Source organism: Acanthopagrus latus, chromosome 14, assembly GCF_904848185.1.
Source record: "Acanthopagrus latus isolate v.2019 chromosome 14, fAcaLat1.1, whole genome shotgun sequence".
NCBI classification, from domain to species: domain Eukaryota; kingdom Metazoa; phylum Chordata; class Actinopteri; order Spariformes; family Sparidae; genus Acanthopagrus; species Acanthopagrus latus.
The window spans coordinates 12,148,531-12,174,554 of NC_051052.1; the positions used below are offsets into that span (position 1 = coordinate 12,148,531).

The 26,024-nt window shown below is 41.8% G+C and overlaps 3 protein-coding genes across 8 annotated transcripts in view; 2 read left to right on the forward strand and 1 right to left on the reverse strand.

The window, feature by feature from the left end:
- Positions 1–10,510, forward strand: part of LOC119032394 (lysine-specific demethylase RSBN1L-like) — a 39,948-nt gene extending 29,438 nt beyond the window's left edge. Inside the window, exons 7-9 of the mRNA XM_037121494.1 lie at positions 3,362–3,532; positions 3,638–3,746; positions 5,587–10,510. Of these exons, the coding sequence (XP_036977389.1) occupies positions 3,362–3,532; positions 3,638–3,746; positions 5,587–7,326 (2,020 nt within the window). The 3' untranslated portion in view covers positions 7,327–10,510. The remainder of the gene's footprint in view (positions 1–3,361; positions 3,533–3,637; positions 3,747–5,586) is intronic.
- A 2,178-nt stretch (positions 10,511–12,688) lies between these two features.
- Positions 12,689–15,283, reverse strand: LOC119032409 (transmembrane protein 60-like). Its single transcript, XM_037121551.1, has 3 exons — positions 15,090–15,283; positions 14,668–14,789; positions 12,689–14,346 (listed from the first exon to the last, which is right to left on the reverse strand). The coding sequence occupies exons 2-3, from the start codon at positions 14,749–14,751 to the stop codon at positions 14,029–14,031; spliced, it is 402 nt and encodes a 133-aa protein (XP_036977446.1). The 5' UTR covers positions 14,752–14,789; positions 15,090–15,283; the 3' UTR covers positions 12,689–14,028.
- A 4-nt stretch (positions 15,284–15,287) lies between these two features.
- The window catches only part of LOC119032408 (putative homeodomain transcription factor 2), a 39,688-nt gene continuing 28,951 nt past the window's right edge, over positions 15,288–26,024 (forward strand). Inside the window, exons 1-2 of one of the 6 annotated variants that reach the window (XM_037121546.1) lie at positions 15,288–15,399; positions 20,934–20,993. The gene's annotated coding sequence lies outside the window, so the exon portion shown is untranslated. Of the gene's footprint in view, positions 15,400–15,423; positions 15,833–20,933; positions 20,994–26,024 lie in introns of those variants that run through there. The other 5 variants (XM_037121550.1, XM_037121545.1, XM_037121549.1 and 2 more) reach the window with 5 other exon arrangements.

Genomic DNA, 26,024 nt, shown 5'->3' on the forward strand with positions numbered 1-26,024 from the left:
TGCACAGGGAACATCTCTTTGCTGAGTCCAGCTTCTCGTTCTTGGTGGTTTCAATGAAAAGGTCAAGCTGTAACACATTTCTGACAGCAATGAGACTGTCTGTCTGAGAATTCAGCGTGATTATAGTGGTGAAAATAAACCAAAATATTTCAGCTTTTAGTCAAAGAGCACCATGCTTGCAGAGATTTACAATAATTGCATAGTAACAGCAGCAACATCAGCCTGCAGCAGTCGCCAACAGGACAGTGGTCTGACGCAGAACATGCTGTTCCTGTTTAGATACAAATTGCAAGACGGATGACAGCCGAGCGTGTCTGCTCAGTCTCAAGTACAGTGGAAAGGATTAACCAACAGAAATTGATAAGGAGCTATTTTGTTAGGCATTTAATCATTTCTGTTGCTTTTTGAACAAACACTCCACAGGCATTTTTTGGTTCCAGCAAAGGCCGCAACTAAAGACTACTTGTATGTATTATTTATTGATAAATCTGCCAGATATTTTCTTGATCAATAGATCAATTATTTGGTCCATAGAATTTCAGTAAATTGTGAAAAATTGTCCATCCCAGCTGCTTAAAGTCTGACGTGATTTCTTTAAATGTCTTGTTTGGTCAGTCCAAAAGATTGGAAAGACAGGGATAGGCACAATTATGGCAGTTTATCTTGTTTGACGTACAGCCAACAGCTTCTTATTTTGTTGTTTCTTTTAGTGGCCTTCTTTCTGTGGGTTTTGTCTGCTGAATGTTGTTGCTGAGGTGAATAATATTTCACTCACATGTCTGCCAAGTGTGTCATATAAGAGTGACAACTGACAAGAACTTGAACTTTGTCTTCGGTTTAATATGTTGTGAAAAAAATAGACAGAAAGCAGAAATTCACCTTATTTAGGAGGATAAAAAGTGCATTTTCTGCCATTACTAATGAAAAATTACTTCATCAGCTTTGACTAATTGTTGCCGCTTTGGCTGCAGCTTCTCCACTGGGAGGGTCTTCAGCATTACTATATATTAAATAACTGCAATTAAGTATATTTGGGGTTTTGGATTGTTGGTCTGACAGAATAAGATATGTGACCCCCCCTTTAGTCTAGAATGCATTTTGATTAACATTCATCCACTGACGAGTGAACATTAACCTGTGCTCACTGAGTTTAAGATGAAAGGAACATTACAGATGTGAGTTTGTTGTCGCACAAATGCCGGTTTTGTTGATGTGTAAACTTGAATCGACTCCAGTGAGCTTTAAATTAGATAGTTCAACCTTATTGTGAAAAACCTATGACAAATGGAAATTCTTAGTTGAAGCAGAGTATTTGTCCACAGGCGGATGTTTTAAATGCAGAGAATGTAATGTTTGCCACTAGGGGTCTTGCAATCAAAACAACTGCCCTCGTCATAAATGCATTATCTTAACATGTGAAAGGTAAACACGATGTACCACCTGCAGCTTAAATATTATCAGTGTTTATCATCAGAGACCGTCTCTCTCTCTCTCTCTCTCTGTCTCTCTCTCTCCTTTTTGTTACCACCTCACCCCTCTCTTCCTGTGTCCTTCCTTTATCTCCTCTCTTCTTCTCCCTCCCTCTTTATTTGCCCATAAATGCACAGGAATCTGTCCTGGTGACTTGGTGCAGCATACACACTCGCACGCTGCATACTGGCATACATGGGAGTCACATATGGAGGGTAGTTGAAGATGGTCGACTTCAAACATCACAGATGTGCACGTTCAGCACTCCTCCCTCTACACTCTCTTCTTTTCAGTGTTTCACTTACCAGCTTTCCTGGTTTTACATTCATTACTGTCAGCCTGCAGTCAGCTCAGACATGCTGAGCTGTGTGTGTGTGTGTGTGTGTGTGTGTGTGTGTGTGTGTGTGTGTGTGTGTGTGTGTGTGTGTGTGTGTGTGTGTGTGTGTGTGTGTGTGTGTGTGTGTTTGTTTTCAATTCCCCCTGTACTATTCTCCTCTGCTACTTTCTTCCTCTTCCACCAGCTCCTGCCTCCCTCCTCTTATCTCCAAATGAATGAATGCACAATTAAGTGTTGAGCACGGGTAGTCTCGCTGTTGTGCTGCCAGTGTGGGTGGGTGGGTGTGTGGGAGGGTGTGTGTGTGTGTGTGTGTGTGTGTGTGTGTGTGTGTGTGTGACACTCTCAAAGGAATCTCTCGCAGACTCTGTATCTGTGTGTTTATACTTTTTTTGAATCCGACTGCAGCTCCAGTGTGAGTCACTGATCCAGTAGTGAGCTGACTGCAGTACTTCTATTGTTTGGCAACACGGCTTCATGCACACAGACTGAGAAGCTGACGAGTAAAAAACATAGAAATAAGCCACTTGTGTGCTTGCACATATCTGTTTACTCCATTTTTACATTTTATTATTTATGCAATTTAGCTTCTTTTACACAAAGCAGGGAAATGTATAAAACAGGATATTACTGATTTTATATTTCTCATTTTTATTTTCCTGCCATCAGTATTTTGTGCTTTGAATTTAAATAGAGGCTATATTCATCATGTCAAGAATGTCATTTTTGCCACCAGCAAACATGGAAACCCAAAATAATTTGCAGCGGGTTGGAATGAAAATGTCTAAAGTAGGGCTGAACGATTTGGGGAAAAAAGTGTGATTTGTCTGTTTCCTGATTTTTGTAGTTTAAAAAAATATATAATTTAAGTGTATGTCTTTTGGTTTTGGGATGTAAATCAGACAGAAACAGTTATTTGAAATGTTAACTTGGGCCAACACCATCAATACCAGACCACTGATAATCTGAATTATAGTCAGTAGTAGCCGCCAGGGATCAAAATTAGCCCCAGCCACTTGCTAAATATTTGTAAAATATGCATGTGGCAGGTAGATTTTCTTCACTCACCTGCCACAAAACAAAAACAATAGTAGTCTGAGTGGCTGGTGAAATTTGAACATTCACTTTCCATTTGTCCGGCAGAAAAAAAGTCAGTTTTGCTCCCTAGTTGCAGCCCAACTGAAACCACTACCTGAATACACAAGAAGAATATGTTATTATCTCCGCTGTAATGCAGGGTTTCATCCTCTCTAACATCCTCTCTGCTCCTCATGTAGCACTTGGGTGTCTGGATCACATCAATGTTAGCCAAGATGACAACAATACCACCAGATAATGCCCATGTGGTGCTTTTATTTTGTCACAGCAGTCAGGAAACAAAGCAACAAACAAAGCTGAGAAGTGAGCTGCCCACTCACCTTTTGTTATTTCTTCTTCATTTAGACACCAGGCAAGCAGATACAGAGCACAGGTCTTTTAGTGGATACATGTTGTGTGTCTCCTCTTTCACTATACTGTTTTTCTGAAGTCACATCATTCATATCTGTCCTGTCGTAGCTCCACCAACGAGGTTAAGAACCTACTGCAGTCGCTGCCCAGGACCAGCGAGCCCAGAGAGATGCTGTTTGAGGATCGGACACGGGCCCACGCCGATCATATCGGTCAGGGCTTTGAACGTCAGACCACAGCGGCAGTGGGGGTGCTGAAAGCTGTACGGGCAGGAGAAAGGTGGGCAGCACAGCAACATGTGATATTCAGTGTTTAGACACACACTTGCCATCAGATAACATGTAATCCGTCTTACTCTGTCTGTCCGTCCTCCCTCACTTTCAGCTCGGATCCTCCTCGTGTAACCAAAGATGTCGTGTGTTTCCATGCTGGCGATTTCCCTCATGTAGTTCAGAGGCTGCAGTTGGACCTTCACGAACCTCCTCTGTCTCAGGTTTTATATTACTCACATGCACACCTCAGTAAAGTTGTCTTTATTATGTCCAAAATTAGAGTTATTCCCAATTTAACACTTGTGTAGAGTTAATGAGATCTAGTGTCGGCTGCTGCCACCTGGTGGAGAATTGTGGCCAGTTGCAGAATTTGTCTGGTGCAAAGACCTCTGCTGCATCCACCGCAATTGGGAAGTCGATAGTTTAGAATTGCCATTCCTCACTTTCATTCTAAATCCCAGTGCATTTGCTCAGACGAAGAACCTGCCCAGACAAAATGATGTGTGTATGGCAAGTGTCTGAACTACTGACGACCTTGAGTAGCATACTTTAAAGAGACAGGCAGAGCAGGCAACTACTGTATGCTTGCAGAGACTATCAAGCACAAATCAACTGAATAGTGCCACGCGTGTTACAACACAAACACCACATACTTTTTAGATTAGACTACAGATAGTGAGGTTCTGGAATCACTGTTTTCCACATGACTGGCCATGACAATAAGAGTCCTGGATGTACCAGCATGCACTGCATTTATGCTTATAAGACAGAGCTAAAATTCCCTTAGACATTAGTCTGCAGCAAATCTGTGAATTTACTAGATTTAATAGAATACATGTTTCATTGTTTACTTTATTTGATATGAAGCAGAAACAGATAACTTTTCAGATCCACCTCTTTCCACGTTTCTCTGTGCTATTATTCTTTACTCACGGCTGTCACAATGACAGCGTTAGCAACATGGCTACTGTCCAAACCAGTGAACAACCGTAAGAATCCGATTTTGACCTAGAAACCCCGATCTCAGTGCTATGAAAAGCCAGAGTAAAATACCCAGTTGTATTAATAAGTGGGCAGGTTTTGTTACTTACTGATCTTGCAGAAATAATGCCAGTTTTGAAACACCTTAACTCCTGCTGGTAAGGGGAACCACAAATCAGCGGTGGAACAGATTTTGACCCCCGATACACATCTAACGCTGGCATTTAATCGAGTGAATGCTTTTGTTGTACCTCGGTTTCTATTACTCTCCCTCTTTGACTTCTTTGCCTCCTTCATCAGCAGAGTTCTTATTCTTTAGAGTCTCCCCAGTTATTCCAGTTGTTTCACTATTACCTGTGGGTAGCAACCAGGGAAAACAGCTTCCTGACAACAAACAGATCAGTTCATGAAACACTCGATTAACTTGGTTGATCAAGTGCACTGCTGATCCCAGCAGTCATTATAATACTGCATATGGCTTTTGAACACTGCAAGACGTCCAGTAGATGTGGGTTCAACCTCTTCAAAGTAAAGTACTACATGGATTAAAATGTTGTCAAATATTTAGTGTGCACTCTCCTCTAAATTAATGCTTAAGGCATTCACCCCAGTTGATCACTGGTAATAAAGACAAATGTAGAAATGAAGTGACACAAATCCAGACGGTTCACCGTTTTTATCATCTTGATGTGATTTGTTTAAGCTGTGGAGCTCTTCTCTGTTCAGTTAAAAGAGATGTTTAGTGAACAGAAATTACCACAGAGTAGCTCCGCCTGCCCTGGAACAAATCTAAAGGAATTTCCTTCATATTCCAAACATTATGTTTTACAAAAAATGTTCTCAGCAATAAATAGATAAATGCAAAGTAAGTGATAGTAGAAAGTGTTTGTATGGCAAAATTGTGATTTTTGCATATATGTCATTTTACATTAAGCCAAAAGTTTGAAGAGATACGATTAATTGCATGTTACAATACGTTTTTCTTCTAGTTATATTTTCTTCTAGTCTATATATTTCAAAAGGTGGAGGTTTTATTTAAGAGTTCGCCTCCTCATTTCCACCCCTCCTCTGTCTTCACAGTGTGTGCAGTGGGTGGATGATGCCAAACTAAACCAGCTGCGTCGGGAGGGCATCCGCTACGCTCGCATCCGTCTCTGCCATGACGACATCTACTTCATCCCCCGCAACGTGGTCCATCAGTTCAAGACCGTGTCGTCCGTCTGCAGCCTGGCCTGGCATGTCCGCTTAAAACAGTATCATCAAGGAGAGGGAGGAGAGGAGGAGGAGGAGGAGGAGGAGGAGGAGGAGGTGAAGGAAGAAGAAGAAGAAGAAGAGGTGAAGGAAGAAGAAGAAGAGGTGAAGGAAGAAGAAGAGGAGGAGGTTGAGTTGCAGGAAAAAGAGATGGAAGAAGTGGAGGAAAAAGGGGAGGAGAGGAGAGAAAAGAAGGGTGAGAAAGAAGTGAAGGAGAGGATAAAGGAGGAGGAGGAGGTGGCAGGAAACAGGACGTTGTCGGTTGTTAAAAAGGAGGAGCAGCATCCACCTCTCTCCTCTCAGCCTGTGCACTCAGCGGACTTGAACGTGAGCAGCGCTGGAGACAAAGAGGAAGAGGTGGAGAGGGTTAAAGCTGGGGAGAAACCTAAGCAGCAGGTTTCACCTCCTGCAAAGGTGAAAGCAGAATTTCCTGCTCCTCCTCCTTGTAGGAATAAATCCTCTTCACCTCGCCCTCCCCATCAGAACACAAAACCCAAATCATCAAAGCACCATCATCACCACCACCACCACCATCACTCAGACAGCAGGATGACGTCTTCCAGTACAACTTCCTCCTCCTCCTCTTCTTCTTCTTCAGTTCCTAAGTCTTCCTCTTCTTTATCGCCTTCTCGACGCTCCTCTCTAGCTGCCTCCACTCCTCCATCCTCTACCTCTACCCCAACCTCCACTGTATATTCCCTGATGAGTTCCAAGCCTGCAGTGGAGTCTTCCTCCACAGTCCCTCCTCCAGCCGTGTCTTCAACGTCTAAGCTGCCTTCCTCCTCTAAGTCAGACAAGCAGAAGGACAAAGACTTTATTCGCGTCCCTTCAGCACAGGCGGAGGTTCGGGCGCCACACGGGTCATCTTCTGTTGACATACAAGCCGACACGCGGACACACATGGTAGCTCGAACGCCGCCAGACTCGTGGACGCTCCAAGAGAAATGGACTCGCGGCACAGACTCCAGAACGTCTGCGAATCAGATACATCCGCTACCTGACTCCGGGAGACAAGGAATTTACATGCAGCAATACACCCCCCAGCATCTCCCCCCTCCTCACCTCCCTCACATGCTTCCCCCCTCTTTCCCCCCTCTCCTGCCACACTCTCATCTCCCTCACCAGCCTCCGCTTCTCCCCCCGACTACCTCTCTCCCTTCACAAACTATGAACTCTTTCCTCAGTCAGAAACCGCCGCCCCATTCACTTCACCTGCACCAACCGAGCATCACCACACAGTCTCAGTCGTACTACCAGCCTCCCCCCAGCACCTCCCAGTCTCTCCCTTCTCACCTGTCTCACCATCACCCCTACATCTTCCCCCCTCAGCATCCCCACTTCCCCTCTCACCATCCCTTCCTCCCTCCCCAGTCTTTCCTCTCACAGCCGCCACCCAGCTCGTACCCAATGCCATACCAAACGTCAGCGCCGCCTTTCCCTCACCCGCCGCCTCCCCCTTCCTCCTCGCCACCTCCCCCTCCTCCTTCTCTACCACCGCCTCCTCCCCCTCAGCCTTCCCCTTCTGTCCTCTCGCCTCCCCCGAAGCATGAAGAGGAGCAGATTTTATAGTAGTTTTTGTACATAGGATGCTGTTTTTAAACGACTGTACATGTACAAGGTTTTATTTTGGTTGTGTTGTTGTGAAATAAGGAGGATGGTGGGGGAGTGTTTGAAGACAGTAGTTTATAAAGCAGAGTTTATTTACTCCAGACCTCTTGACCGGACTGGTTTAGATTGTACTGGTTGTGCTTGGGTTAAAAAATATTGAGAACTAATTGCATTTATTGGTAGTTTGAGGAAAACTGCTGGCTGGTTCTGTTGTTTGAAGTGAGCATAACCCTCAAATATCAGAATATCTGTGAGCCGTCACAGTAAAGAAGGAAAAAACAGTTTCTTCAGACTTTGTGTCACGTATTTATATAAAAAAGGTCTTGATGACGACCTTTTTGTGAAACTTGCAGCTAATGCTTCCATTTTTGTGGCTTTTTTCTAGCGTATTCTTTGTGCCCAAGACTGTTTCTGAAATAATGATGGGTCAATTCAGATTTTACACAGTACACTGATGTATTGACGTGATGTCGCTACATTTCCTCCATTATATTGTATCGATACATCTTTATCAATACAATATATCGTGGTACCTTTCCCTTATATTGTATTTTGAGCAATAATGCTCTGCAATAATCTGCTGAGTTTAAATATAATTGTTTTTCCCCATTATTAATATGGTGACGAGAAGTATCAGTATTTTTACTCTGATTTCAAAGCTTTTAAAAAGCCGCTAATGTCCGATTAATTCATTGAGGAATGCTCAAATGTAATTAACAAGTGACTTTTCTAAAGAGTTCCAGTGTTATGTTGTCCAAGAAGAATATTAGTGCCACTAAACAAAAGGAAACCCCCATGTCAATTATAAATCAGTATGATAAGCTACACTACAATGTAAAATTAAAGAGAGTCACAATTTAAAGCAATAGTTTGACATTTTGGGAAAAGCAGTTTATTTGCAGTCTGCCCTAGAGGTAGACATGAAGATTGATGTCACATACATCTCTGTATAGTAAATGTAAAGCTCCAGCTAGCAGCTGCTGTGCTTAGCTTAGCTTAGCATAAAAAACTGGAAACACTGATGTCCACTGTAAATTCACAAAACAAATGTTTGACAATAATTCAATAACTCCTTCTCTAATTACAGTGTAATAACACATAGGATATGATAAACCTACATTTTATATCCAAAAGAGCAAAACTCAACTTTGCTATGATATCATATAAAACACCTTTCTGGCCAATATTTAATGCCAGATTGTGATGAAATTTCACATTTGGTCAGATCCTGAATTATTGACTCTAATCTGGCCTTGAAACTGTGGAGACTGTATAGACTGTCTGTGCTCCGTAGTTGAAGATGTTTGTAAAGCATCTACAATTTGCAATTTGCAGCTTTTTCACGTTCTGTTGGAATCAGCTTTATTGGCCAAGCATGTGAACACATACAACAAATTTGACATTAATAGACATACAGCAGTAGTCCAACACAAGCTCATTACTTTCGCTGACATATATTACATGACTCTGGACAGACATGGATTCTTGCAATTCTTGTTGTTTTTGTTTTTGCTAAGCTAGGCTAGCCTGAAAGGTAACAATATGTTCCCCAAGTGTCGAACTACTCCTTTAAAGCTTTGCGAATATTTTGCACCCGTAGCCCTCAACCCCTGTGGCAGAGCTCTAATTGTAATTCAGCTGTGATTTTCCAGTGTCTGGTTGATGTGTACCGGGGGTCTCCTAATGTTGGAAACCGAGCACTTGCTGGTCAGCCAAGGAAGAACTTGATCCAGCCAAGGCTGCTACACATGCAGGCCTTCAGAGTCTCAGGAAAAAAAAACACATTCAGGACACATCCACTAAAATATTGGTCTCATTATAACAAGAAAATCCTAAATTTTAGTTACCTTGTCGACTTTTAGGTAACGATTCAGGTTCACTGAAATATTCTTCATCCAGTAGCTTTGCAGCTACATTAAGAGCTTGCCATGAGTTAGGTCTCACAGCGTCTGGCTAAGAATGACAGAGCAATATCAGACAGATGCAGGTGCATAGACTTCCCAAATGTGACTCATTACAGCACTTTGTGACATGGATACAGTCAATACTGTTGAAGATACTTAATGAATCCCAGATTATGTTATTTTGTTAACAATTTCAGGTTCTTCCAGTTCTATTCCATTCATCATTCAGGCCTCAGCACTTCAATGATACACTTTTTTTTAAAAATTATTATTATTCTTATTGTGCTTCGAGACAAACAGAAGGTACACTGTTGAGAGTTCATTCCCAAAGCACTATTTATCTATTTACCTGAAGTCCAGTTTCTCTACAGTGTGGAGCATCATGTTTTATTAAATGTTTTATTTATCGACCAGGGACTGGAGTGAGCTCTTGTGTTTTAAAAGTACAATAAATTATTAACTATGAAGAGTATATGTTTCTCTAAAACGGTGAATATCTGATTTTAGAGTTGACCCACAGTTGTGGGGCTTTGATGTTGACAAGAAAATTGATGTCTTTGGTTTTAATATCAATATTGGAGAACAAGCCCACTTGCTAATGTAGCCCACAACGTTTCCCCAGTGCCTGTCTTTAACTGTGAACTACTAAATGGTCCCGAGCCATGTAGATGAAGAGTTCTGTCCTTTTTTATGGGTGGTTTAGGAGTCCCATTTTAAATTTTTACTGGAAAATTAAAGCAAATATCTGCGGTGAGATTTAGAATTCCAGTCCAGCCTGGAATAGCTTTGAAAAAATGAAACGTGAAAAGCCTTCAGCTCTCTTCAGGACTTCATTTCAGAGATGGAACTCTTCACTTCATGGCTTTGGGGAGAGCGATGTGATAATGAAGCACTTGATGCCGGTTGCAAGGCGCTCTGCAGCTCTTTTTATGCTTTTGGGTTTCAGATGTTACAAAAAGAAAACTGACAGGAACTTATATATTTTTTGTACAAATGTGACAGAATTATGGTCGAAAACAAAATGAGTCTTCAGGGGCTGCTGTTGTTTTCACAGAGTTTATTTATCTCAAGGTTTTTGGTTTGTTTTGTTTTGATGGTTTTTTTTTTCTATTTTGTTTCTGTTTTTAACTGTCAGCACTGTAGTGTACATAAGAAGTTTTGTAAAGAGGAAAAAAACTTGTAGTGTGGTTTCTACTTTAAATATGAGCCTAGCTAATAAAAGGTTCAATGTATGAAAAGTATTGAATCAGAAGTTGTTGGGTTTTTTTTCCTGGTCAGGTGGCAAAAAAAAAAAAAGGGAAAAAAAGAAGATGAAAATACTCGCAATCCCATGGTCACCAAGCTCCCAGTCCGAACTGTTAGCTCCATGGCTAACTAAGCTAACTAGCTACAGTAGTTACAGCTACAGCGGTTACTCCTGTGCAGTTTACTAATGAGTTTATGGTATCAAACTGTAGTACTGTCGAGCTCGAGGCCTCCGAACGGTAGTCCACAAATCAATGGGTGACTTCACGGTGGGTTTACACGTGATGTAAACATAAGTTTTGTTTGTTAGAGGAAAACTCCACAGGGCAAACAGATGTGGGCAGCTGAAACAAACTGTGAACACAACACTGACATATTTATACATACATAGAGACTGTGGACTGAAAAACAGCAGCCTGGTGCGGCTGAAAAAAACTACCCAGCATTCACCAACTTTCTGCCAACCTTACGAGGACCTTTGAAACTTTGAAAGATGTCCCTCTGTGTTTGGAAACTATACCTCCACCTTCATCTAACACATGCCTTTGCGTTCTCTCTGTGTATTGCCCTTATGCAAGCCACCCACTCACTGCAGTCTGCAGCACTGAGCGTGGCAGCTACCAGGCCAGATTGGAGCAGACAGCTCATACACACCACAGTGCAGTAGCCTCATAATTCAGGCCTGTAGTTTGTCAGGTCAAACGCTCTGTTTTCATCCGTTTGTGCACGCACACACGCACACACACACACACACACACACACACACAGCAGGAATGCCAGAGAAGCTCAGCTGACCTTTTACAGTGAGTGGGTGTGAGGCAGGAAGTTGGAGCCGAGACAGAGAAAGGGTTTTTGGAGGGAATACTCGGAAAAACCTCATTGAGGGCGTGTGAGTGCGTTCCCACAGACTGCACTGTCTTTCAGTCAAAGGTCGAAGAGCCATCACACTAAATAACAGCACTTGTGATTTGGTAACTTTTTAATTTAATGTGAGCTACTACTCTACTAAACTTAATACTTTTTATCCTTCTTAAACAAATGTTTTAATTGATGTCATATAGAGCACTGTTTGTGGCTAGAAAGGTGGCAGGGTCCGCCAAGGGTTTACTTAAAAAAATTCATCTGCCAAGTGGCCATTGAACTGTCAAAGTCCAAGTATAAATCTACTCAAATCAAGTAAAGTAAACCACAAATTCCAGATAAAGGATGGGTTCATCCAAAAATGAAAATTCAATTACGATACTCTCACGGCCAGTAGTTTCCTAGTCCACAAAACGTTTGTAGAGCTTCACATCAAAACAGCGTTCTCCTAAACAACTGACTCAGATGGGGACTTGAAAATGGCTCCAGCCAGCTGGTCTGCTGTATTTCAAGCAAACAAGTCCCCATCTGCTTCAGTTAAGAGGTGCTGTTCTTTTGTGAGGTGCCAGAAATGTTTTGTGGACAACAAACTTTCACCAGACTTTCCATCAGTGTGAGGCTCAGTATGACTGATACTTCATTTTTGGGTTTGCGTCTCCTTTGAGATGAGTACTGCCTAACCTGATTTTACAATAGCACTTAGCATGCTGGCATGTTAAGGAATAATGCGTAATAAGCTCTCCCGTTCCACCCATCCTCTGTCGGTCCCTCCTCTTCCTGCACATCCATGTAAGCTTACTCACCTCAATCTCTGATGATGGCCAGTGTTAAAGGTGTGGTGTCTGACGCAAGTGTTTCCACTGTGGAAACTGCCTTCAGGCTACATTAACCTCCTGGAAGAGTGTCCACTGCCGCACTTTTGTAAATCATTTCTGTCCATACTTTCAGTTCCTCTCGGTGAGGAAACTGTCGGGACAGCTGGACCCGTGTTGACAGGAAGTTTGCAAACTGGAAACGTTGATCTCACGCGGTTATATGTCTGAATATTAAGAATTAGTCATACAAATATACCACAATATTTTAAGACAAATGAGAGTGACAGACAAAGACTTCAGTGTCTGAGAGGGCACGCACACACACGCACACACACACACACTGCTGCTGCTGCTGCTGGCTCTGTGGTTTCACAGTTCATTCCAGGTCATGTCCCCGCAGGATTTTTCCCCCTGACCACAGTACTTTGTTTTGCAGAGTCTGTAACTAAAGCACTCAAGCTTGATTTTGCGTTATGATGGCTATTTGAGACAAAGATGTACAGCGGATATTTTATTTTTTAACAAGACATGCATCAATTATCAAATACTTTTTCCATCTCAAAACACTCATACCGTCTCATTTCTACATGGTGCAAAATAACGCAAAAAGTGTCTTTTATAATACTTATAAACAATCACATGGCACAAAACATGCACAGTGTCAGCCGTACCGTAGAGTTGGAATATAAAGTAAGCTGATGAGCTGCGAGGCATCAATTTAGATTTCACATATTCATAGTCATAATCATTTTGGTCATGCCGAGTTCTTTCTCTTAATGGACTTTGTACCTATTAACGGTGCACTGTTTTTCATGGGCCACATGATGACAAAAGAGACCTTGTACAAAGCAGAGGAGGTAGCCTGGGGTGGGAGGGGGCACACAAAGTTCTCCAAAGATGTTTTCTATGTCCCAAATGATTTCTGTATCTATCGCCTCCCTATGTGCTTGCAGCCAAAACAAAGCCATTTGTCGTGAATACCTCTGAAGTTAATGTATAACTTATGAAGTAATACTTGGCTGCCTCCTCGCCGCAGCTCAGGAATGAGAAGAAAAAGTGTCGCACAATATCTAAAATACATTTAAGAAAATGTACACTTACACTCATAATTCTGGTACCAGGTGTATGGAAGCCCACTTCTGCCAGTTAAATACACAAAAAAAAGAGCAAACTTAAATTAATGAAACTATACGCCTATTGTGAATCAGAATTATGATTAAAAAAAAACTTTTGTATCTCTTAATTAAATCTTAACATGGGAAGATATATATAATTGTTAATCAAGGCTAAGTTCTTGTCATTTTCTTTCTTAAACAGGCAAAAAATTGACTTCCATACAAAAGTCAAAATTCACCAAATATCATTCGGATCATCCAGTTTTTTTTTTGTTTTGTTTTGTTTTTAGAAAAGCAGCTTTGCTATCTTATATACACTAGAAAACAATCCTCAACATCTTGAGTTCAAAACAAAAGCAAACATTAAAGGACGTTAATGTTTCCAGTGTCAGCTTCACAGTAGTCTCATACATGTATAGTTGTTCCCCTTATGGCATTTTCTGTCTTTATAAAGAAAATGGAGCCGCTTCCAAGCTAAATTGATTAAGTAAATTAATGGATTGTGATGGATTTAATAGCAGCTGCCCTGTTGAAGCCCTTACAGCAGACTCCAGTGAGGTCTGACTACACAATGATTCAATTCTATGTCTGAGATTTGATTCAATCTGGAGCCTCCGTCAGACCAAAACAAAAGCTCCAGTTTCACAAAGTCATGGTCATAAAAGCATCTTTCCTCAACAGTTAAAGTGTAATGATTCATGTTGAAGTCAATAAACCAAGTGTTCAGGCTTCTCTCCTCTCAGGGAAGATATTCAGCCCCAGCTCCACCAGCGCCCCCAGTAACATTGTCCACAGCGGTATGCACACAAATGTCAGCTTTACATCCGCCAGCTTCTCCAGCTTGGCGCACAGCGTCAGGCAGAAGCCCAGCTTAAGCAGCATGGCCGTCAGGTACCAGGCACGCAGACGCAGGTCCGGGGAGCCGTTGCGTGGGTCGTAACCAGGCTTGCAACGGCCTGCCATCTTGATGGCGAGCATGAGGATGAGGATGCCATCAAAGACCCAGACCGGGAGGAAGATGAGGAACCAGTTCCACTGCACCTGGAGGAAGAAGATTATAGTTACATAATCAAGACTTTACCCATGGTTTCTGTCCTCTTTCAGGGTTATGGGTCATTATTTTAGCTCGGGTGAGAAGAGGATGAGCTGTATGAATCCTGATAGTAAAATCGAAATAATCACACCCTCATGCTTTGCAGTAAATTGACTACTAGGCTGTCTTAATTGACCTGGATTTACCAAAGTTAACTGTGAACAATACTTCTTACTGACAGCATGACATATTTTCAGGGTGCAGGAGCTAAGAGAAAGGGGTGACTCAAAAGATGAGAATGACAAGTATTATGAGGAAAAAACCGCTACCTTCCCATCCAGTTTGAGTACTAGCATGATGAGGAAGACCAGGGTGAAGACCCAGGTCAACAAAACCCTCTGAGCCAGAGACATCTTACTGTCTGGAGACAGATCAGAGGAGGAAACAGAGCCTGGACAGAAGAGAGAGGAGAGGTCAGAAACAATCAGACTCTCGTGTTTACGTTTAGTTAGCTATAGAGTAACGTTTCACTGACAAGAAACTCAACATGTAAGCTAGACAGCGACGTTAAAATAGCTGCTAATGACTATTAAACATGTTATCATTAACTACATCGAACAACATGTCACTTACACTGGCTGGAGTAATTAGCTAATATCACAGTGACAGCTAGCTAGCTATCTTTTACAGACCAATAGCATTAAAGCTAGCTGAGGCTAACAGGTTTTATTGAAGGCAAAGTCCGACTTACTGACTCTCACTGTATTTCTAGACCGGGTGCCAGCAGCATGTTCTTGTCCCCTTATGACTTACACCAAAACCTTTAATATCTCTTATAATAAGTCACATTATTATCTACAGACGCGTCCGTTAATGATAACTGGGGATTTTGGGTCCCGTTATCTCTGTCCCGACCCGCCCGTCTTGGAAGCTGATTGGTCCTGGTCCTGCTACGTCACGTTCCTTTAACGTCTATCATTCTGGTCCAACCGTAAAGCTTAGTAAAAAAGCGAACATTGGCTGTAAACGTTTCCTGTAGCGAGTTTGAACGTCCACTAGAGGTAAGTAACGCTCTTTCTATTTGTATCTGTGCTCGTGTTTATATGCAATTCAACACGCCACTGCATAATACAGCGATATTTTCCGTGTAGTTTGTCGCTTTTCGGTTAATTCGATCGTTTAAGTGATTAGTGAGTGCAGTCAGCTCTCCTTTCCTCTTCACTGGCCGTCAGCGACGTTTCTTGGCTTAAAATAAAGGCACGGCGCGTTCATACGTCACTTTACGGTAGAAGGCTGAAGTTGTATTTTCACAGCGAGAGACAGAGAAGAGAGAGCCACTGCTTCAAACAGCGCCGTGCAGACACTCAGCATCTCCTTCAGACAAGCGACGAGGTCGGCTTGCTCGGGACAGCGTAAAAAATAAAAAATAAAAAAAATTGGAAAGCACAGCTCAGGTCTGCGTGGGGACTCGGAGCAGCCGTCGCTGTCAGGGAGGTAAGCTCCGTATTGCATGGCATGTTTGGCCAGCAGTAATCAGGGTCAGCTGTGCGGGCTCTTCTTTGTGCCTGCTGCCGGTGGTAGCCTAGCTAACCATGTAGCATGATAGGAGCTAGCAGGAGGAAGGAGGTGGAGGAAGGCAGAATGTGTGGAGTGAACCCCGAGGACTGTCTGAAAACACGCCGTGGCTGCATCTACATGGAGGCTAGCTACAGGATTAGCTGCTTTTTTGGGGACTGATTTATGGCGCTTAACGGGTCGCGTCCTTTTATGGAGTGAAAACACAGTAACGTTTCGGCTGTAGTGTAATAGCGTCTGTAACGTTACTACGTTACTTCAAACCACTGTGTGTGTGTTACCTTGTCGTCCCCCCAACTGTTCTTTGTCATTCTCTTCAAAACAGTTGAATGCCTCCACTTAAATTGCTGCATCTGGCCATAATTTCAATCACAGGTGTTATACAGACTAGAGTCATCAGGAGAATAACAATTTTAATACCCAAACCCCGAATTAAAGGTGCAGAGAAGCTATTGCAGACAGCAAATGCAGTCTTGATAGAGCTGAAACAGTTTCCAACTGCTGTTTATCAACTTATCAGTTGTTTCAATGCTCGATTAATCTGATTGAGTCATTTTTTAAAGATAAAAAGTCAAAATCTTAATATTCCAGCTCTTTAAATGTGAATATTTTCAGTCTTTACTCCTCTATGACAGTGAACTGTATATCTTTGGGTTGTGCACAAAGCAAGACATTTGCGGACATCACAACACAGATCAACGTTTTCTAAGACTGAACAGTTAGTTGACCGATCAACAACATAATCAGCAGGTTAACTGATGATGATGATGGTGATGGTTGTTTATCAGTTGCAAAACAAGTACACCTCCTTTTAGCTTTTCTTAGTAATGGTCTGAGGTGGCTGTCCAGAAATGATTGGAAACATTGCGTGTCTGGAAGATGTCTTCCACCCATCAAAGTGCTTGTCCTCCCTCAGACCTACATCTGGATCCAGCTGGCTTACTACCATGGCTAAACAATTTCCTGGGTGAGAGCCTGCATCACCGATTAACCTGCGGGTCGATTATTTACTTGAGTATTCCCTGGATCTGTAAAATGTGAGAAACAAGTGTAAAATTCAGAATGGTCAAGTCTTTAAATTGGTTACTATGTGTAACTTTTCTACACAATCCAAAGCTGGAATCATAAAAGACCAAGAAATACAATTTAGACCTATCAGTTTAGAGGATGGGAGCCAAACTTGCCTCTCTTTCCAATTCATTTTCCTCACTTCTTCTGAACTCTACTCTCTGCTCTTCATGCCATTAATCCCTTGTTGTGTTGTATTCTATAACCAGCGTTGTTTCTCTCTACCGATCTTGTGACCTCGGCATAGAAAGCTTGGCAGGCCGTCTGATTATCCAACACGGCTCGCTGTCCAGCCGGCCTTGTCTGTTCCAATGTCTGACTATCGCTGTCATCACTCACCCAGATTTTCCACTGCAATCATAATGCATGACCCCTACATTAACCTTCCTCACCACTGTGGCGGAGACCACCACAAATCCATAACACATAGTGAGGAGAGTCAAATAAACCTTTTAAAGCTTCACATCTTCATACGTTTCTTAATGTCAACATGTAGTTTGTACGTGAAATATGGATTCATTGTAAATCATGGCTGCACAGGCTGAAGAAACAGAACAGTCATACAATGTTTGAGTAATAAATCATGTTATAAAACTGTGACTCTGGCAGAAATGACCCACTGCAGTATCGTGTACCGGTCTAGTTGTTAGACATGAGTATGTTTGGACTGTAGCCAATAATTTACCATGTTTCTTTCACCTGCAATTAGTAAGCTATGCTGTCAGACATGTGCAGCAGCATTATGTAAAGTGGGTTCTGTATTTTACTTTTCTAAATATCTACTACTTAGATTTAGGACTTAGTCTTTTGATTATTTTCTTGACATATAGATCAGTTGTTTGGTAAATAAAATGTAAGACAATGGTCAAACAGTGTTTCCTCAAATGTCTTGATAAGTCCACAATGGAAAGCTATTGAGTTTTCTGTCATATAGGATAAAGAAATGAAAGAAGTAAAATAAGTTGTGATTAATTGAACAGTTGAAAAGTAATGGCTCGATCATTACAACTCTACTTAAAATATTACTGATGTATAGTGATGAAGCAAACCTTTTCTCTTCTCTCTTGAATTCATTCAAAAACCACACACAAAACCCATCTTTTGAATATACAATGTCAGGTAGAAGAAGCCTCTGGGTGCCCTTGAGCAAGGCACTTTAATGCAGTGCAGGTGCAAATGGCAGGAAGCGGTGGTTGTGAGAGCACCCAGCAAGAGTTTGCAAACAAGTCTTGTTATTTGTTGACAGACGGGAGATGAGCAATGCAAATCCCTGTTGCTCGTCTTTTGTGTTGACAAGACTGGCATTATGTTACACCGCGGGACGCTCTGAGCACACACCTGCACATACACATAAACATACATCATGGACGGGACTACACTGTGTGTGTGTGTGACATTCCAGACATTGATTGATTGGTCGTCAGTCAGGCTGGTAGTACTTGTCTGTCAAGGCGGTCATGCAGCAGTTCTGCAGTGTTCGTGAACGTGTTTTTATTTCCATATACATTTTGCACAAAGTGAATTGTAATGGTTGACTGACTGCCTGATTGAGTGTGTCATTGTGTGTAATTGTAGCATCCACACACTCAGACTGCTGTCTATTGTCTGACCAGCGTGCTGTTTTCTATTTTCTTTCTTTTTTGTTCTCCCTCTCTCTTTCTCTCTGTCTGTCCCTGTCTCTTTGAGGAGCTCTCAGACGATGCTGTGTGCTTTGTGCAGCTCGATTCTGCCTGCAGAGCTGGTTACATCATCAGCTGCAATGTAGTTACATCACACACACTAGACTGCCATATCATCTTATGTTAGAGCTGCAGAATGGCCTGTGATGCTGTGACATATTTCATAGCATTATAACTGTTGCAGTATCGAGCGCGGGCAGAAAGGTCACAGAGAAAGGTCAAGTGGCTTCGAGTGAAGTTGCCGATACAAGCTCGGCGACACTGCAGGTTGTGTTAATGATAATGTTGAGGGCGTTTTCCTAGGATGAGCCATTGCTGATCAAGTCTGTGAAACCAGTGGTAGAGGCAGGATGGAGAGTTTATAACAGGTGCACTTGACTCTGGAGCTGCTCAGAGTTTTTGTTGAATGAAGAAACACAACACCAATAGTTATTTCAACATTTTGTCACTGTAGGGCCTTATTAGCAGTTTTTAACAGGACAAGACCACATCATGTGTATCTATTAATAAAAGAATGGATCCATATTATCCAAGCATATACTCATCTGCTGCACTTGTAAACTTTTCATTTCTCTTCATGGGGACTTCTCCAACTAGACATGTAGCCTTGAGCCTTTCTGAGGTTCAGTGAATCACAAACATAGTACTTATTGGTATTTTAGTCCATCTCTGTTGCTGTAGTTTTTATCAAAATCTTCCACAAACTCGCATCTGGGCCTGATTACTTTTGTGGTTTTGTCTTCGTTCAACTTAACCATGTCTTGGCATGAATTTTTGTTATACTAGACAGGACAGTTCACCTGAAAATGGAAAAAAAAACAAAAAAACCCCCATGATTATTCTCATTTTTATTTAGAGATTTCTGCCCTCTCATTAATATATTCGAACCAGATGACGCTATGCTTGTGTTGCTCAAAGTACGATATCTACATGTCAGATAAATCATAGGCTACAGTTCAGGTTCCACTTCAGTTTCAGGAAGCTAAAATAATGGCAGAATGGTCCAAGATAATTCAGATTGGGCTGCTGGTTACTCAAATTCCACACACCTTGGTGTAATCAGTTTTATGTAGTAATTATTTTCTTTCTATAACACTAAACCTGCCAACCGTATCCCTTCATGGAAGAGAGACTTGTGGCACTGCTGGATGTAAACACTAATACCACCATTCCCAGTTGGGCTGTCACATTAGCAAGCTTAGTTAGTTTAGTTAGCAAGCATCTCGTCCAAGGGTAGATGCACTCATGAAACACAAAGTATGATCTTGAGTAACTGGGTAATTATTTCTGGAAAGAGACATCACTGTTGAGGTATTCAGATGTTTTCTTGGTACTTTGAGCACCGCAAGCCGAGTGCCATTTAGTTATTATATTCGAGTTAAGGCTATATCTCCAAAATTTGGCAACTCTCACCAAAACAAACTTGATGGATAAACGGCACCATGTGTAAGAGGAAATACTGTTTTTTGATGTTGGGGTGAACTGTCCCTTTAACCTGGCTAACAGCTGCTGTTTCGAAATATAATCATTGATCTATAGAAGTGTAACTTGCTCCCCTGTCTCCCACTAAAGCCTTATTTTAACTGCCTGAGTGAAGATGCACTTACATGGGACTGCTTCTTTTTTTTGTTTGTTAATTCAGTTAAATCCTCCAAGTGCGTCATCTCGATGTCGATCACAGTGTGAGTTTGAGTTTCAGGGTTATGTGCATTTGTTGACCTGTCATGATGAGAAACATCATTCTGTAAGATAGTTATTGCTGACAAAGACATGTTGGGGATGATTATGATGATGAAAGAGGCAGATGATGACGATAGTAGTGGTGGTGGTGATGGTGGCTGGTCTCCTGACTTTGCACAAGAGCTACATTGTTAGAGGAAAGTTGCCTGTTGGGTTCCTTTTCTTGCTGATGTTAGTCATTATTGTTTCTGAGAATTCATTCTATGTCTAGAGGGGACCTGAGTGAGTGTGTGTGTGTGTGTTTTGAAGCTCGGCAAGAGAGCTGCTTTTAAGTGTCTTTATGCAGCCTCATCATGTGGACACGAGCCAAAGCACAAATCACACACTGCTCAGAATGCACACACACCCTGGAAACCCCACTTCAAACATGAAATTAGATATAGTTATCAGAGTTGAGAGTCTGAGATACACACTGTCACACACACACACACACACACACACACACTTCTGTCATTGCTTTGAATCTCAAATGTGATCATCACAGGACACTCAGTCTTGACCTCCCCCTCTCTCTTTGTTTTCCAAATGTCCAGCTCCTGTCCCAATTTGGCTGTGAGCACAAAACACCAGTCAGCTACACGGCCTGACTAGAGGTGAGTCCAGACGGTGTGTGACTGTGTATGTGTGTGTGCTCATTGTGTGTTTACTGCAGCCCCCCCCCCCCAACTTCACATAGTCTGTTTTTGTTTGAGCGCTGCATGCTCCAACAACCCCTGTTCTGTTGCTGTGAGGGTGTCAGCTGTCCACACACACACACACACACACACACACACACACACACACACACACACACACACACACACACACACACACACACACACACACACACACACACACACACACACACACACACACACCAGTTAGCCTGCTCAGACAGCACACATAGCTCATGAGTACTGTTCACTATGTCTGAAAGAGAAAGACAGATGGAAAAATAGGAGAATGTGAATAAAAGAACATACTTCCTCTCTGAGGAGAGCATGCATGGCTTTTTTTAGTGTGTGTGTGTGTTCAATCAGCAGAAGCGTGTGTGTGTTTATACGACTCAGTCCTTTCAGTTCGTCTGTGGTTACTGGTTTGCTATCCAACAAATGCCTACACTGACACAGGGGTTCTCCGTTTTCCTACTACATGTAACCACCAGTTTGTGCAGAAATGGGCTGTATTGTATTTTCACACATTTGACAAAACCGCCTAATGTTAGACACACAAATATAACCATTGTGTTAAATGCCTCTTAATTTTAGAAGAAGGTATGTTTAATGGTCTCCCTGAAGAGAAAAGCCTGTGTTTGTTCTGTGATGTAGGTGATATTAAAGACAAAGCTCATTTCAGGTCATCATTTAATGATTTAAAAACCTACTGTTTTTAGTCAAACGTTTGTCATGAGCCTCTCTAGATGTATTATTATTCAACGTCTGAGTTGTGTTTTAACAAGGGAAGTTAAAACACATTCAGCACGATTTTTAACCCTGAATTACTCACACCAGACTAATTTCAGAATCTGTGAGTCACAAGGCTTTGTTGTTATTTGATGTTTAGTTCTCGGGGAGTTGCAACAGTTGATTGTTTGCCTGAACAATCAGTGATCTGGCTGATAGGTTGTATTTCTGGCATCTCGAACATTTTGGTCAGCTGTGTTGCCGTTTGAGGAGCTCCACAGTCTGATTTCCCTCATAAATGCTGTGAAAAGATTTTTTAGAAACTGCACCGAGTTTGTTTGAATTACAAAGCAATGTTTTCACCTTGTGAGTCTTAAGGGTTGAAATGTAAACCTGTTGATGGGCATCGCTGCTGGTGTGATCCCATCACAACTTGATCCCTACTATTATTTTTATAGTGGTAGTAGTCTGAACTAAAAAAAACTAGACTTCACTGCAGATCAGACACCATATTGTCAGAATCCTCCAGCCATCTGCAGCTCCAGATTTTTCATTTTCTTTCATTCACTGAAGAACTGGTCAAAATATTATTGCCTCTCTTTTTTTCTTACCCTTGTAAAGGATGCTACATCTTGTTTGGATGAACTTTATTGGAATTGCCAACGGGCAGACTCAACTGGGGTTCAGTGTGTGTCTGTTTATGGCTGGTCGGTGGATCCTTATAACGTGATAAGTACAGCTGTAACAATTCATCTATTAATAGATTAAATTAAATTACCAATAATTCAAAATGAATTATAGCCCCAGTGAGAAGAAAGTCTGCTCTCCTCAAGACAATGTTTTACCATTACAACTGTATTGTTGGTGTCTTACAAGTTCATGGGGGCTTGGCACTTGTATGTGCATGACAGAGTAAATAACTAATGAGCCAACTTGTGTGTGTGTGTGTTGCATTAAAGCCCTGTATAGGTCAAGCGTAGTGTTGTTTGTTGTTACTTGAGAATGTCAGGGATTCACCCTACATGATGGAACACATGATCCCCGTCTCCCCACCACCCCTCAGTGTCACACACTCACTCTGAGAATCCCCCTGACACCTTCGACCCTTCATCATCAATTGAGCCGCGTTATGTTTCCTGTGGGCATGCAAACACACACACACGTGCCCCCTCGGCCCAGCTCAGAGATGTAATCTGCACCCATCATGAAATATAGAGCACCCAGAGAGAGGGGGAGCGGCTAGTGTTTCACATCACGAGTTAATGGACTCATGAAGGAGGTCTCCTCTTGTGCACAGAGAAACATTACACTCATAGAAAACCAGCAGTCCTAAAACAACTTTTTCCACTGTAATCTTCACTACTCTGACATCTCTTCTACTCTCCTCAGTTCCTGTTCTTCTCTGCAATTTGCTCATCTAAAAACCAGCTTTGTGGTCAACTCGGATACAGATCAGTGCAGAGGCAGTTTACAGCAGTGTTGCTTCATGCTCAGTATCATTCTAAACTTGTCTGACTGCCTTTCCTCCACTTCTTCAGGCCATAATTAGCAGCTTGGTTTTCAGATACAGTGGATGAAGTGAATTTGTGTGTAAAGCCTTCTATGAATGCCTTACTCTGTCGGACAGTGTTGATTTTGTCTCATATTTGAGTATCATTCCCTTTTTTGACAGTTTTTAGTTTGTTTATCCAATCATGGCAATCAAACATTGTTAATGTCAAACCAAAGGTCTGACTTAAGCACGCCTCCCTTCCTCCCACCACACAAAGGAATTGTTGTGGTTGGATCTCTTCGCAACTTGTCTCACCCTAATATTTCTGTCTGGGTTTTAATTGCTAAAGAACTGTAAATAGATTTGATTATAGTTTACAAAGTAGTAATCGTGTGAAGTATTCATCAACGAGTAGTTTGTTTTCATTGAGTTATGGCTTTTCCAGTAGCCCTACAAGATGACCGACTGTGAACTGTGAGTGGAAGCCTTCAGATTATCGTAGCTTCCATACAGGACACAAATGAAGCCTGTCACATGAACCGTCCCATCGTCCTAAATTTAAAACCTAACATGACTCATTTCAAAGTTTATCCAGCTTGTAAAACCTCTGATGCTGCTGCGGCGTATACAGTTACACCTCACAAGGTTTAGGAAACATACACTGCACTGACTGACCTTACTTTTTGTCTCATGTGCTCCACTGAACTTGGATTACTTCTACAGAAATGGTGTCACAGTTTTAAGATATAATTGGGGAAGCAAGACCAAAATATATATTGATTGATTTGCCATTAAGCCTCAAGAGGTTGTGAAAATCATTTGAGATCTGAAGCATTCTGGTTTGATAGCTTTTCTGAAATCAAATCCGAATCTATCTAATCTTAATTTGCCCTCCCCTTGTGTATGATTCTGGTCAGATCTGCAGCTTTATCAACGTGGGCTTTGTCATTGGTATTATTAGTTAGATTATCTTGGTGACCGTCTGAATATTTAGTAAATTGTGCTTTCCTAATAAAGAAGAGAGGAAATAAAACAATCAGCAAGAGAATCATTTGAGTCAGCACTTCACAAATGAGGTACTTTTAACGACTTTGTACTGAGTGCAAAAGGTAGCCAGGTATTGGAAACCAGCACTAGTCATTTGCAATAATGTGATACATTAAGCATGGAAAGAGAAAGCGAGCGTGTGCGTGGTTCATTTCAGAGAGCTGACTGTAGCTATAAAGTGTCAGATTAAAAAGTCAGAGTGCTGGCAGGTTGCATAACCAATTCAATTAAATGTTATGAAAACCATCCATAAAGTAATTCTCATAACACACACACAGCTTCCACACACCACACAGTTTCCATCAAACGTCACTCTCAACACTCCATTCAGCTGTCATGATTTTGAGCAATTTCCTTACTAGACTGTTTGATAATCTGTGCTGCTGTTGTCTAGGAAGAATGGTCCCAAATCAGTCCATTCACTAAACATTTCTGGGTGAATTTGTTTGTTTTTTTAGATTATTGTGTCAGAGTGACTGTGGGGGAAAAACATCAAACACCATGTCAAATTCTGAATCACAGTGATGCATGATTTTTACTTTTAGTGGCACAACTTAACATTGTACTTGTCCTTTAGCAAAGGACACACACACACAGGCACACACACCCAAAGACTGCCACTTCTTCCTTCTGCCACTGATGTTCATTCACAACAATATTCGCACAGTAACTGCAGAAGACATATGGCTAATTACTGAACCATTTCCTGCTCCCCCAAACACTCACACACAGTCACTGGCACAAAAAAGGCTCTCTTATAAACTGTGGCCTACATAATACACACTGTCTTACTTGACCACGCTCTCTCTCTGTCTGTAAATGGGTCAGTTCAGACAGACTACTGGTCAGAAAGACTTGCCAAGGGTCTGTGAGTGAGTGTGCGTTTGTGTGGTTGTAAAAGTTGCTGAATTCTTTGAGAGCTTTGTAATGGGGAGTGTTTGTGAACCAAGTGTCTTGTTGACATGAGTTTGTAGCCAGAGTTGCTGGTATGAAAAATTACCTGTGGAAAGATGAATAAATACAACTGGGTTCAAATGCATCGCAACCTTTGAAATAGAATGTAAGATATCTAGTTACAGATTTAGGCTCAACCCTGGGACGTTCACAGAAAACACTCTGCCTCGGCTGTTTTCTCTTCGACATCTTTGAATCCTGTAACCAAAATATACATACTGTGTGTGTGTGTGTGTGTGTGTGTGTGTGTGTGTGTGTGTCTGTTGTCTGGGTTCTGTTCCCTAAATACCCTTTTAGTAAACCACAAACTATTATGAGAACACTGTGCATGTGTGGTTTTGGAAAAAGTATGTTAGGAAAGAAGTCTAAGCCTGTTTCTATTTGTTATGTTTTCCAGCATAAATAATAACCCTGCAGTTAGAAGTTTATCCTGTCTGTGAAGCCATATTGGGCAACAGTATGTGTCTGTATGTGTGTTTTTGTCTAATTATGTCTGTGAATCACGGGTGGCATCACACTGGGCTATGACAGAGAGATTTTAAGGCTTTGAAGAGGGAGGATCCTCGTGTGTTTCGTATCTCTGGACAGGGGAGGATTTGAAGTATTAACGCTGTTGAGAGTTAAAAACAGAAAGTGCTGATGTTTATGGTCCAGGCCCACTAATGATTGGGTGTTATTCCCATAGGTCTGTTTTCATTCTCTCCTCGTCATGATTACCATTGTTTGTGTGGTTGTGCAGCCTGACAGTT